The 13,186-nt window shown below is 35.7% G+C and overlaps 1 protein-coding gene across 1 annotated transcript; it reads left to right on the forward strand.

The window, feature by feature from the left end:
* Positions 1–11,304: 11,304 nt before the first annotated feature.
* LOC149495373 (protein trichome birefringence-like 13) lies at positions 11,305–12,846 on the forward strand. The gene is made up of 3 exons (XM_089723374.1): positions 11,305–11,419; positions 12,024–12,158; positions 12,583–12,846. The coding sequence occupies exons 1-3, from the start codon at positions 11,339–11,341 to the stop codon at positions 12,844–12,846; spliced, it is 480 nt and encodes a 159-aa protein (XP_089579500.1). The 5' UTR covers positions 11,305–11,338.
* The last annotated feature ends 340 nt before the right edge of the window (positions 12,847–13,186 follow it).

Consider the following 13,186-nt stretch of genomic DNA (forward strand, 5'->3'; position numbering starts at 1 on the left):
AACATTTCACTACAAGAAAATTGCAGAATAGCAACGGGTTTCTAGAAACGGATTAGCAATGGAATAGGGTTCGAGACCTTATATTAGATTAAGAAACGGATTGGAAACAGATAATTTAGAAACGGATTTTCCATTTCTAAATTTAGCAGAAATTAGTGTTTTTTACAAAAAGAAATATTAAATCTAAATATAAAAAAATTAATTGTAGTAAAACACCACGTCGTGTTTGCATGTGTTTGGCCTTACCGTTCCCTGGTGGTTGAGTAGAGTGACTATACCAACTTACAACCCAGCAATTGACGAAAGAGAGGAATTGATTTAGTGAAAAGTAGTTTCAATTAGTAGCAAGAGGGAACCACCTTGATTAAGATCTCACTTCCACGGCCAATCATCAAACCTTCAAAATCAACTCACTCGTGTTTTAAAGGAGATGAAGAGAAGACGCATCCATTGAAGCTTTGTCTTGGTTTCTAGGGTGAGAGCATTGAGTTAAGCTGACATCATCTTCTTTACCACTTCCTGCTAAAAAAGATTAAATATGGATTAAACCAAGGTAATGCAGAACAATAGAAAATCCTAGCTAGCTACAAAGATAAGATAAACAGCAATAGAACATATTTGATCTAGTCATATTTCCAGCTAGATCATACATGCAAGTAACCAAAGTTCCTCCGGAGGTACACCTAACCCTAGCGCAACCTACACGACCTGAATTTCGCCAGACCACCTGAGTGTAATGTGTTGAAGTGCTGACATTTTGTTTCATCAAATATTTTCTGTTTTATCAGTTTTCAATAACACTGCTGGAGTTCCTAATTTCCAGCCTTAGAATCTCAGTTTATTATTTTGTGTCATTTGGATTCCATTATTTGAGGAGAATCTGTTATTTCAACTTGTATAAATTCTCAATTACATTGAAGTAAAATATATCTTCTTCCTCTCATATTTTTTAATCTTTTAAATTTGTTTCTGCTGAAACTCTCATTAATTTAGCAGATACATTGTTTCAACAGTGGTATCAGAGCCACATGGTCTTTCGGGACCTACCTTTTTAACATTTAAACATTTTAAACCAATTTTTTAAACCGTCTCTAAATCCATCTTCTCTCAACCTTTTAAAACCAAAACCAGCCACACAAAAATATGGCCTCCAGTAGCCTTTCTATCAACCCTCCTGAAATTTTCACAGGTGAAAACTAACAAATTTGGTCAGTAAAGATGCAATGCTATTTGGAAGCCTTTGATCTTTGGGAAATCGTTACTGAAGACAAACCAATTCCTCCTTTACCCAGAGATCCAACTCTAACTCAAATTATGCACAATTCGGATGAAAAAGCCAAGCGATCGAAGGCGAAAACACTTATTCAAAATTCTGTTGGTGAAGCTATTTTTTACAGAATTATGGCTTGTAAAACTGCAAAAGAAGCTTGGGATAGACTGAAACAAGAATATCAATGCAGGGATAGAAGAAAACAAAAGCAAGTGTTGAATTTAAAGAGGAGTTTTGAGGCCTTAACCATGCAAGAAGATGAAACTCTTGCCAAGTATACTGATAGAATTTCCTTGATTGTCAACAATATTAGGCTACTTGGTGAAGATTTCCCCGACAGTCGAATTGTCGAAAAGGTACTTGTGACCCTTCCTGAGAGGTTTGAGTCAAAAATCTCTTCTCTAGAAGAGTCCAAGGATCTTAATAACATTTCATTGGCTGAATTGATGAGTGCTCTTCAAGCACAGGAGCAGCGAAGACTTTTAAGGCAAGACAACACCATAGAAGGGGCATTTTCTATGCATAAACAGCATGCTGAAAAAAGCAAGAAGAGTTCTAACTAAAAGAACAAAGGCAATAAAGAAGGGTCCAAACAGAAAAAATATCAACCTTGTTCTCATTGTAAAAAAACTACTCATCTTGAAAAATTCTGTTGGTGGAGACCAGATGCAGTATGTGGCAAATGCAAACAACTTGGACATGTTGCCAAGGTCTGCAAATCAAAGAAAGATGTTCAAACCCAGCAAGCACAAGTGGCGGATGATGTAGATGTGCAGGAGGAGCCAACTTTTACGGCTTTCTGTCTTTCCAACGATGAACCGGAGGTACATGAAGAGCGAGCTGTTGTTGCTTTTTGTTTCTCTATTGATGGTGCAGGTGATTTGTGGCTTATTGACAGTGGGTGCACTCATCATATGTGCAAAGATGATTCTGTATTCAGCACTCTTGATGAAACTTATAAATCTAAAGTGAAGGTGGGTAACGGCCAATATATTAAAGTTGAAGGCAGTGGTTTAGTTACTATCCAAACTCAATCATGTATAAAAACAATTTCTGATGTTTTATATATACCTAAAATCAGCCAAAATCTCTTGAGTATTGGACAGATGCTGGAAAAGCGGAAGTGCACAGTTTTTAATCCTGCAGGAGAAAAAATGTTCTCTGTAACAATGAAAAACAGGAGTTTCTGTATCAATTGGGAGGAAATTGATGACATGCATTTACTGGCACCACCTTGAGTAAATCAGACTTGTGGCACAAAAGGTTTGGGCATTTCAATCAGAGAAGTTTGTTGGAGATGAAACAAAAAGATTTAATCATAGACATGCCTACAATTAATCTCGTCGATCAAATTTGTGAGACATGCCAATTTGGAAAACAAGCGAGGATGCCGTTTCCGAAAAAACAAGCTTTAAGAGCCACTCAAAAACTTCATCTCATTCACACTGATGTGTGCGAACCCATGAAAATTGCTTCCCTCAGTGGTAACAATTACTTTATTCTTTTTATTGATGATTATACCAGGATGTGTTGGGTATATTTTATCAAATTTAAGAGTGAAGTTTTTACTGTTTTTAAAGAGTTTAAAGCTCTTGTGGAAAATAAATGTAATCTCACAATTAAAATCTTGAGATCTGATAATGGGGCTGAATACAGTTCAAGCCAATTTATTGATTTTTGCAAAGCAGGTGGTATTGAACATCAATTCACTGTTCCATACACACCTTAGCAGAACAGTGTCTCTGAAAGGAAGAACAGGACCGTGATGGAGATGGCTAGATGTCTTTTAATGGAGAAAGAAATGCCAATGAAGTTTTGGGCAGAGGCTGTTAACACCTCGGTTTATTTGCTCAACTGACTTCCCACAAGAGCATTAGTGAACTTGACACCATATGAGGCTTGGTTTGTAGTTAAACCTTCTGTTGGCCATATTCGCATATTTGGCAGCATTTGTTTTTATCAAGTGCCAAAGACTAAAAGGAGCAAGCTGGATGGTAAAGCTCAAAAGGGTATTTTCATTGGTTATAGGACATCAACAAAAGGTTATCGAATTTTCTGTCTGCAAACAAAAAAAATTATTGTATCTAGGGATGTGAAATTTGATGAAGCAGCAATTTTTGATTGGAAAAATCTAAACCCATTGCACCGTGATTTTTCCTTGAAAAATTCCTTAGATAAAAAGTCCCATAATGATGATTTTACTGCTGATTTTTTTTCTAATGACCTTGTGGATGATGTTCCTGTAAGAGTTGTCAAGTCCTTAGAAGACATTTATCAAAAATCTAATACAGCAGTTCTCATTGAACCTAATAGCTATGAAGAAGCTCATGAGTTTCAAACATGGAGGAGTGCAATGGAAGAAGAGCTTCGGATGATTAACAAAAATGAAACATGGCAATTGGTGGAAAGACCAAAAGATCGCAAAGTTATCGGAGTCAAATGGCTTTTTAAGACAAAACTCAATCTTGATGGTTCAATATGTAAACATAAAGCCAGATTAGTGGTGAAGGGTTATGCCTAACAATATGGTGTGGACTACCAGGAAACATTTGCTCCAGTGGCAAGGTATGACACAATCAGACTTCTTATTGCTGTTGCGGCACATAATTCATGGTAGATACATCAACTGGATGTTAAATCTGCTTTCTTAAATGGATTTCTTGCTGAAGAAATTTTCATAGAACAACCTGATGGGTATTTAGTACCTGGTAAAGAAGGTCATGGTTATCTTTTAAAGAAGGCTTTATATGGCCTCAAACAAGCCCCTCGGGCTTGGTACGACAGGATGGACAGTCATCTCCTCCAACTTGATTTTTGCAGAAGTCAAAGTGAAGCAACGTTGTATGTGAAAACATGTGGTGGTCATTCTTTAATTGTTTGAATTTATGTCGACGACATGCTTATAACAGGAAGTCAATTTGAACTAATTCAACAGTTCAAAGATGAAATGAAACGTTGTTTTGAGATGACTGATCTTGGCATCATGAAGTACTTTCTCGGTATGGAAGTGACACAGTCTAGTTGTGGTTTTTTCATATGTCAACAAAAATTTGCTTCTGATGTACTAAAAAGGTTCAAGATGGAGGAATGTAAGCCCGTTGGAACACCTATGGCAACTAATTTGAAACTTAGCAAAGATGATGGTGCTAATAAAGTGGATGGAAGCATGTACAGAAGCTTGGTGGGTAGTCTTTTGGATCTTACAGCAAGCAGACCTGATATATTGTTTGCTGTGAATGTGCTTTCTAGATTCATGAACTCTCCTAAAGAAACCCATTTCTCAGCTGCTAAAAGGGTGTTGAGGTACATTAAAGGTACTGTTAATCTTGGCATTTTTTTCCCTAAGTCTGCTAATGAAAGTTTGAAGTTGATCGGTTATTCCGATAGCGATTGGGGAGGTTGTGTTGATGATTCGAGAAGTACCTCAGGGTATCTATTTTCTTTAGGGTCTGGGTATTTCACTTGGAGTTCAAGAAAACAAGAAACTACAGCTCAATTGACGGCAGAAGCAGAGTACATTGCTGCTGCCTCTGCTGTAAATCATGCCATCTGGTTAAGAAAGTTGCTGAAAGATTTGGGGTATGAACAAGCTGAAGCAACCAGAATTATGTGTGATAATATCTCTGCTGTTTCGATGGCAAAGAATCTTGTTTTTCATGGGCGAACCAAGCACATCAAGATTAAGTTTCATTTTATTAGAGAAGTTCAACAATCTAATGAAGTGTTACTTGTTACCTGCTCATCTGAAGAACAATTATCTGACATTTTCACAAAATCCTTACCAAAAGAAAGATTTGAAGCTCTGAGGAAAAATATTAGTGTTTGTCATCAAAATTCCATGGAGGAGTGTTGAAGTGCTGACATTTTGTTTCATCAAATATTTTCTGTTTTATCAGTTTTCAATAACACTGCTGGAGTTCCTAATTTCCAGCCTTAGAATCTCAGTTTATTATTTTGTGTTATTTGGATTCCATTATTTGAGGAGAATCTGTTATTTCAACTTGTATAAATTCTCAATTACATTGAAGTAAAATATATCTTCTTCCTCTCATATTTTTTAATCTTTTAAATTTGTTTCTGCTGAAACTCTCATTAATTTAGCAGATACATTGTTTCAACATAATGATTACACATTTTGCCTGTAGCACGTGTTAGAATTATAATCATAAAAAGATTTCTCCTCAATCATAGCTTCACAGCTTCTTCTGCAGTTAGCTCGCCATAGTACATATAAATAACCATCAAACTTCCATACTTTCTTAGTACCTAGTAGATACTGATTCAGCTGAGAAGGGTGCTTCACTCGTGAAAGAACTGAATCTTGTGCAGGATCGTAAGGATGATCTTTTGACGGTATTCCAGAATTGCTGGAATTGGCTTGTTGTACCTATCTACCAAAAACCTTATCATATTTGCAACCTGATAATCAGAAGGCAGATAATCACTAACTAATACCAGAGAGCAAACTACAATAAAAGGACAATGATGAAACTTAAACTCTGCATTCATTTCTAGCATCCTTTACTCGTATAACGGAAAGAAAAGACATGATTTAGGAAATAAAATTGCTTGGAGTGATCAACTTGATCTTATAATATAGTTGATCTGAACTGCTGCGAACAGAACAGATCTAAATCCAACACTTCTGACATGGTCTTGGACATAAACTTTCATGCATCATAAATGGGAAATGAATGCTTTCCAAGGCTATTGCCACAAGCAATTCATATATCATCTTTAAAAACCCTATGCTTATTTCTAGTATACTTATCAACATTCAGAGACAGCTTGAGAGAAAATCTTTGGAGGATCTACTTGATTTGAAATACAGTCGAAATGAAATGTTACATGTATGGTGCATATCAAAGACCAAAATCTATCTAGTGAAGGGAAGAGCAGTCTAACTCAAAATAATGCAAGTCCAATGATTAACCAAATAGAAAGTCTCATGCCATAAATGGTTTTTAATTAGAGAGTTTAGCAGGAGCAAAAGTTATCAGAAATAAGCAAGCCAAACCAACTAATAGAGAGACAAGGATCCTAGGAACCAAGATAAACAGTTGTTCAACCAAGCTCATTTACGTGCAAACCACCATTGCATGTCCTATTGTATTGTGTATTCCACAGCATGGGTGGACTGCTTTTCAGTGTGTCCAAGACCAATGAGCATCAGACAGTCAAACACATGAGAACACATAAATTGCTAAGACTTCAAAGCATACACTTCGAACTAAACAAGCACTAGAAACAATATTCTCTCCACGCATCATAACTACAACACACCACAGACACTTTGAAGGACAATGGCAACTACTAATTAATTTTATTTATCATAACAAATACATGAGATATCATGTAACAGCTGACTATAAATGCAAAGGTTTCAAAACGTTCGTTTACATGTGATACCAGCAGCTAAAAACAACAAAAAAACACGTTAAAAGATGCCACTCGAATTGAGTGAGGTGAGAATAACTTACATATTGACTAATCAACACTATAGCTGTAACACCCCTTCCCGGTCCACCCGTTAACCCGAATGAACCGAGCCGAGACGCTACAATCTGGTTGAACTTATATCCTGTCATGCTGATATCATACTGTATGCAAAATATGAATATAAACACTCCCAATTACACTCTAAACTTCCAACATCTCCAAGAATCATCATAACACAATAACCCTTTATATATATCTTTACATAATTGTATAAATCCTCAAAAGCATTTAATATCTAGCAATTAATTTCATTCAGAATCTATATCAAGTTTTCATGACCTAATCATACCAACTATAGTAAACTATTTCATCTTCAATCATTTCATAAATATTATTCTTATCTCCAACTACTTACACCAAAATAATTACATGTTTCACTTATATTTACAATCACATAAGCTCTAACAATAAAAGAATTATACATGCCATAAATCTTAATACATGCCATAATTCTTAATTCTACATCTCTCAATCTACTATGACCAAATTAAGCACTTCTGCTTTGATAGTACTCCTCAAGTCTTCAAGTAGCAACCACGATCTTCAACCTGCGTGTGATGAAAATCGACGCGCTGAGTATAAAACTCAGTGGTGCTCATAATTCACATGCTTAACAAAGTGTGATGACAACTAACTGAAAACCCAAATTTGCATAAAAGCATTGAAAATCATAGCTTTAGTAAATTTCAACACAAATGTATCTTTATAGCAAAGAATAAACTTCTAATTCACACCATAATCACATAACTCCTTTAGTTCTAATTATCTCATAATTCCTTTACATGAACCTTTAATCACGTATTATGATACTATCATGATCTTACCTGCTGTTCATTGTGTTGTATGAATGAAATCAATAAACAAGGAAGAATACATAACAGTATATGTTCATTGTCTTACTTGCTATTCATTATGCTGTATGACTTATGCACTTTTAGTCACATCATATAAATTACGATTAATAACATCTCATGACTGTATGGCTCTTTACAGAATCAATAATTAAACGTGTAAGCATATATAGCATTATACTTTCATGATCTTACCTGATGTTCTTTATGTTGTATGAATTCTGCAACTTTGATTAAACTCAGTGAATATCACAATGAATAAAGAAACATAGAAACATATAAGCACATACATATGTAGAAATAAACATGTACTTACATATGGAATGTAAGCACACATATCATGATATTTTCATTTTACCTTGATGATCTTTCTTGCTGTATAGTATACTGTATGATTCATGCAATGTTATGTCAAGATATCTGTATGGCTCCATAAGGTTATAGTGAAACCGAAGTGATAAGAAAAATTGTATGAAACTGGATGAAAATGTATGCTATAGGCGATAGGCCCCGAACCGGATTCGCCTATGCCAATATTGTCCGTTTTGGTGCCCCTAACCGGATTTGCACCGCACGGTTTAATCATATCCACTCAACGGCCTGTAGCCGGAGTTCCAAACTGTATGGGGCGCAGATCTGCTATTCTATGTCGCGACATAGCCTTATCTACATGGTTTCTACCTAACCTCAATGGAGCTTAAGATTAGCATGTCAACAATGTAACACAATAGCACATAAATGGTTTCACAACGTCATAGTTCATCATATTGATTTGATTTCACACCATATAAATGCTTACATGTTGTTTTAATCCATGTTCTTATATTATATTTTTGTTTTACAATGATTGGATGCATGCATGTTGAGCAAAGGAATGTAATTGTATAGAAAATGAAGTCCAAAATGCATGAAAACACAAGTCGCGAGCGCGCAGGAAAAAGTCGCGAGCGCGAGATGCTTCCCAGAGAGAAGTCGCGAGCGCGTCTTCAAACCTCGCGAGCGCGAGAAGTGCAATCGAGAGTCAGAGAGGTTTCTGGCTCAAGTCGCGACCGCGCAGCACAAGTCGCGAGCGCGAGATGAAGTCACGAGCGCGCTTGTGGAGTTCGCGAGCGCGAGATGTGCCATTTGAGAGTCAGAGAGTTTTTGGCCAAAGTCGCGACCGCGCATGTGAAAGTCGCAAGCGCGACTTGCTTTCCAGACCGCGCGGGCGCGCGACGTGTTTCCAGATTGTGCAGTCTGTGTTCTTTTGGCTATAACTCTCAATATACAACTTCAAATTGAGTGATTCAAAAGCCCACGTAAAGATAACACATAGAGGAACAAATAACTCTTCTATGACAATTCCTAGTTCCATCATTTACTGGGGTCAAAATCAAGATGAAGTTGCTGGTAAAATTTCCAGCAAACTCTGGTTCATAAACTCATTCCATCCCCTGTTTTCACATCATTTTCAATCCTCTCACTCCACAATAAGCAACATATGATCTCATGAGCAACACTCCACACAATTTTTCATGCAAAGAACATGGGAAATAACAAAAGATATCAAACCTTGTTTTCAAAAAGCTGGGACTCTGTTTTAGCTTCTCTTTTCTGCTACTTTTGAACTTTCTTCTCCTATACACAAGAATTCTCATAATTCATCTCCAATATAACAGAATTAAAGAGTGAATAACATAAAACTTCAAGGAATTCTACTTACTTGGAGTTGACTTAATGCTTAACTACGTTGAAAATTGAAAGGAAAAGGGCGGGACAAGTAAGAAGAGAATGATAAACATGAAAATAGGAAAGTGAACTGATAAGAACGGGTAGTCTCTAGAAGAAGTGATTTGGCTGTGTAACATATCTAATTGGTACCTCAAGTGTACAAAGGCTACAACTTCATACCCAAGCTGTATGTTTTGATGCAAGCAAGTCCAAACTTTACATTCGCATAAGTCCACTTATACTCTCATTCTACCCCAACAAGGTTTGATTCAACCCAACTCAACTTACCTCTATGAAATGACTCAACTCAACTCACTAGGATGTTACAATAGCAATATCCTCCCTGGCTGTGAAATCCTTAAATGCATCTTCAATTTGTTTAACAGTTGTTTCTACAAGAGAGCCAAAATTTTTCCATGAGGACAAGATAATAAACTAGTACTAAAAAAAACAAATACTACAACAGTTCTTTGTTATAAGTACTAAAAGTAAGAGGAACAGGATTTATAATCTGAAAACTTAAATACTACTTGAAGTTGCAAAATTCTTGTCCAACCTTTTCTTGGCAGTAATATAAACACAATCAGATCAAGTTTACTCAAGAAATGATTAACTCATTTCTTCCTTGCACAACATATTCAATAAAACTGAAACTTAAAGTCTAAAATTTGGACAAGAAGTTTCAGTTTAATGTGGTAGTCTGCATCTGTACAAGGTATAGTACAAGGTATAATTCATCAATAAAATGTTTTTATGAACTATGAGCTTCATTAGATCCATTTCTTTTTTCCAACTGATTGTAACAAATATACTATCCAGTTGCAAAGTTAAGCGGATGAAAAGGGGTCCATAATGTGCAACAGAAATCAAATTACTTTCAAAAAAAAAAAAAAAAAAAAAAAAATAGAACCCAAATAGTAAAATAAGGAACTCAGTACACAACCAGTACACAGGTGAATTAGATGTCAGCTTTAGAACATAGCCAAAAATCAAAAAATGCCTTGGCTCCATTATATACTGTTTATTGTTATTGTGTATGTTATCATGTTTTTCAGTCTTTCAATATGATACTGATTGCCTAGATTGTAGTTCCCCTGCTTCTGCTTCATTTGTTCATTTGAACATGTCAATTTCCTTCTAATAACTCCTCAAGGATAGTCATCTAACTTGAAACCACGCCTTAAGTTAAAAAATTAGGACTTTTATATAGTCGTTGTGTATGAAAGCTTTTAGGATTTGTACTAGGAGAATTACCCCCCCGATTTGTAGTAAAAAAAGGCTGAATATGGCAGTAAGGATATATGAAGGACATCCATGAGAACCATGTAATAGGAGCGTCATGGATCAGGAGATATTGCAGATATTAGTAGATTACCTAAAGTTAACGTGCTATGTCATTTGCTTCATATCTTTGTCGTTTGGTTGATCTGATTCACACAAAAACTATTTTATATGTTGCCGTGAAAAAATATGCTGTTCCGTTTTGTTTCTTGGTTATATTGCTGATTCAGTTTAAATTTATTTAGAACATTTCCTTTTAAAATTTGAAATTTTGGATTGATTTAGGCTTGTTTTGCACCTGCTCAATGCAGATGGTCTGCTAATGCTAATGGTGGAGAGTTGGAATCTCTTGGATATAAAGAGGGTTATAGAGTTGATGTGGACATTCCAGACGGCACATGGGCAGATGGTCCCAACTTCCATGATATTCTGATCTTCAACACAGGACATTGGTAATTTCGTTTAGTCATTTTTTTTTCTCTCTTTTTGTAATAATCTGGAGTGGATTAATGCTGTTAATTTAAAGAAATTGTGATGCATAATTGTCCATGACTGGTTGACTTTATTCTTCATTCAATCACTTTCAATGTTCTTTTCATAGTTTCCTTCTCTCTTGTTACTTTTATCAGCTACAGATACTCTTTTCACCGACAGTTTTTTTTATGATTTTTTGCTTCTTATTAATATGTGGTGGGCTCCTTCAAAATTTGATCCTGTAAATTCACCCATGCTTTTCTTTGAGAAGGGCCAACCTGTTATCCCACCTATACCTCCTGATGTTGGCCTGGACAAGGTTTTGAAAAGCATGGTATGTTGTTCGAGAACTTTCAAATTTTATTGTTTGCACATTCTCATAATGAGTAAAGCAATGTGTTATATGTTGTATTATTGTATTTAGTTGTTTACGTTCTCTGCTTGCAGTGTTCATAGGAATTTGAAAGATAAAGAAATTCACAGTGTAGAATTTATAATAGCTTCTTCTCTTTTTTGACTGGATTTAATTATATTACTATACTATAAAATACACACTTCCAGGAGTACCTTCAAGAAGCACCTAATGCTATAAGAAGGGAAAATACTTTTCTCTTTCGGTTTATTGGTACTTTTACTGTTTCGGAAATTAGAGCAACATTCGATTAAAACGTGAGTATGCCTGCTCGATTGTGAAGCAAAACCGATGAAATGGTGACCCATCCATATCTACGTTAATTAAATGTTATGTAATTCCAATGCTGTGCTGCAATACAAGAGGGAGTTTTACTTCCTTTATACCTTACTTCCTAATGAGTATAGGACATAATCCATTGGTATCACGTCAAGAGACATAGCCAGCTGAACTTGCTCAGCCTTTTACTTCTGCATGATTTATTGTATATCTTTATTTTTATAAGATTGATTTTGCTTCACTCTAGATACTGTTTATTGAGAAAAGAATGCGTCCCGGTGGGATCGAGTTCTTCCGTACACAGTCACCTAGATATTTTGAAGGCGGTGATTGGGACCAGGGTGGTTCCTGTCCACGAGTACGACCTTTCTCGTCTGAGCAGGTGAATGACATCTAGAATTATAAGTTTGAACATCATATTTGTTGAACTTTATACCATATTTGGTTCACTTCGGAATTAGAAATAGAATTCAATTCCTGGAATAAGATTCTATTTTTTTATTTGGTTTAAAAGGAATTCATAATCTTTTGCTATTTGTATATTTGAATAACTTCATTTTATCTTGAGCTGAAATTAATTTTTAAGTATGGTTCTTAATATAATTACATACTATTTAATTATCATTTAAGAAATAAGCTTGGAGTAGGATTCTTCGGATCTACACAGGCATTTCCATTCTAGTCCATTTTCAAGCAAGCAAAACTTGCGTGAGTGCATTCTTGAGTAGCCTGCATAGATGCTTGTCTTGTGCATCATTTTTCCGCTGCACTGGTGCCAGGTCAAAAATTTATAATTTCTCTTATAGGTTGAAGGTCTCTTTTCTCTGGAGAATAATGGGACAAATGTAGAATCACGCCTGGTGAACCAGCATCTATTCCAAGCTCTCAATGGATCTAATTTCCATATCTTGGATATAACCCACTTGAGCGAGTTCAGTGGAGATGCCCATCCATCTACAGCAGGTGGGAAGAGACATGATGATTGCATGCACTGGTGCTTGCCTGGAATAACAGATACTTGGAATGACTTGTTAATAATGCATCTAGACAGTATTAAGGTCGGAAACTGATGCATCACTACTTATTCTTTTTCCATAATTGAGTGTAGGTTCTTTGAGATTCTCCTGCTAATGATATCAAGTCTTTTCTATTTATATTTTGAAAATTGAAACACAACATGACACGCATGCATATACACGCACGAGGGCAATGACAGTCGCATAATTAATGGCAAAAAAAAGTTAAAGAGGCATAAAATTAATCTTCAGCCATGGTATTATATATTCATTCTTAAATAGAATACTATTTTGCATATATAATTAACATAGATATGAAAAACTTAATAAATGGGTTGTGCATATCTTCATAATCCATCAAGGGAAATGTCTCTATACGGCATCTGGGAATCGG

This window comes from Jatropha curcas, chromosome 6, assembly GCF_041381405.1.
Source record: "Jatropha curcas cultivar XTBG-Jc1 chromosome 6, XTBG_Jcur_1.0, whole genome shotgun sequence".
Classification (NCBI taxonomy): Eukaryota; Viridiplantae; Streptophyta; class Magnoliopsida; order Malpighiales; family Euphorbiaceae; genus Jatropha; species Jatropha curcas.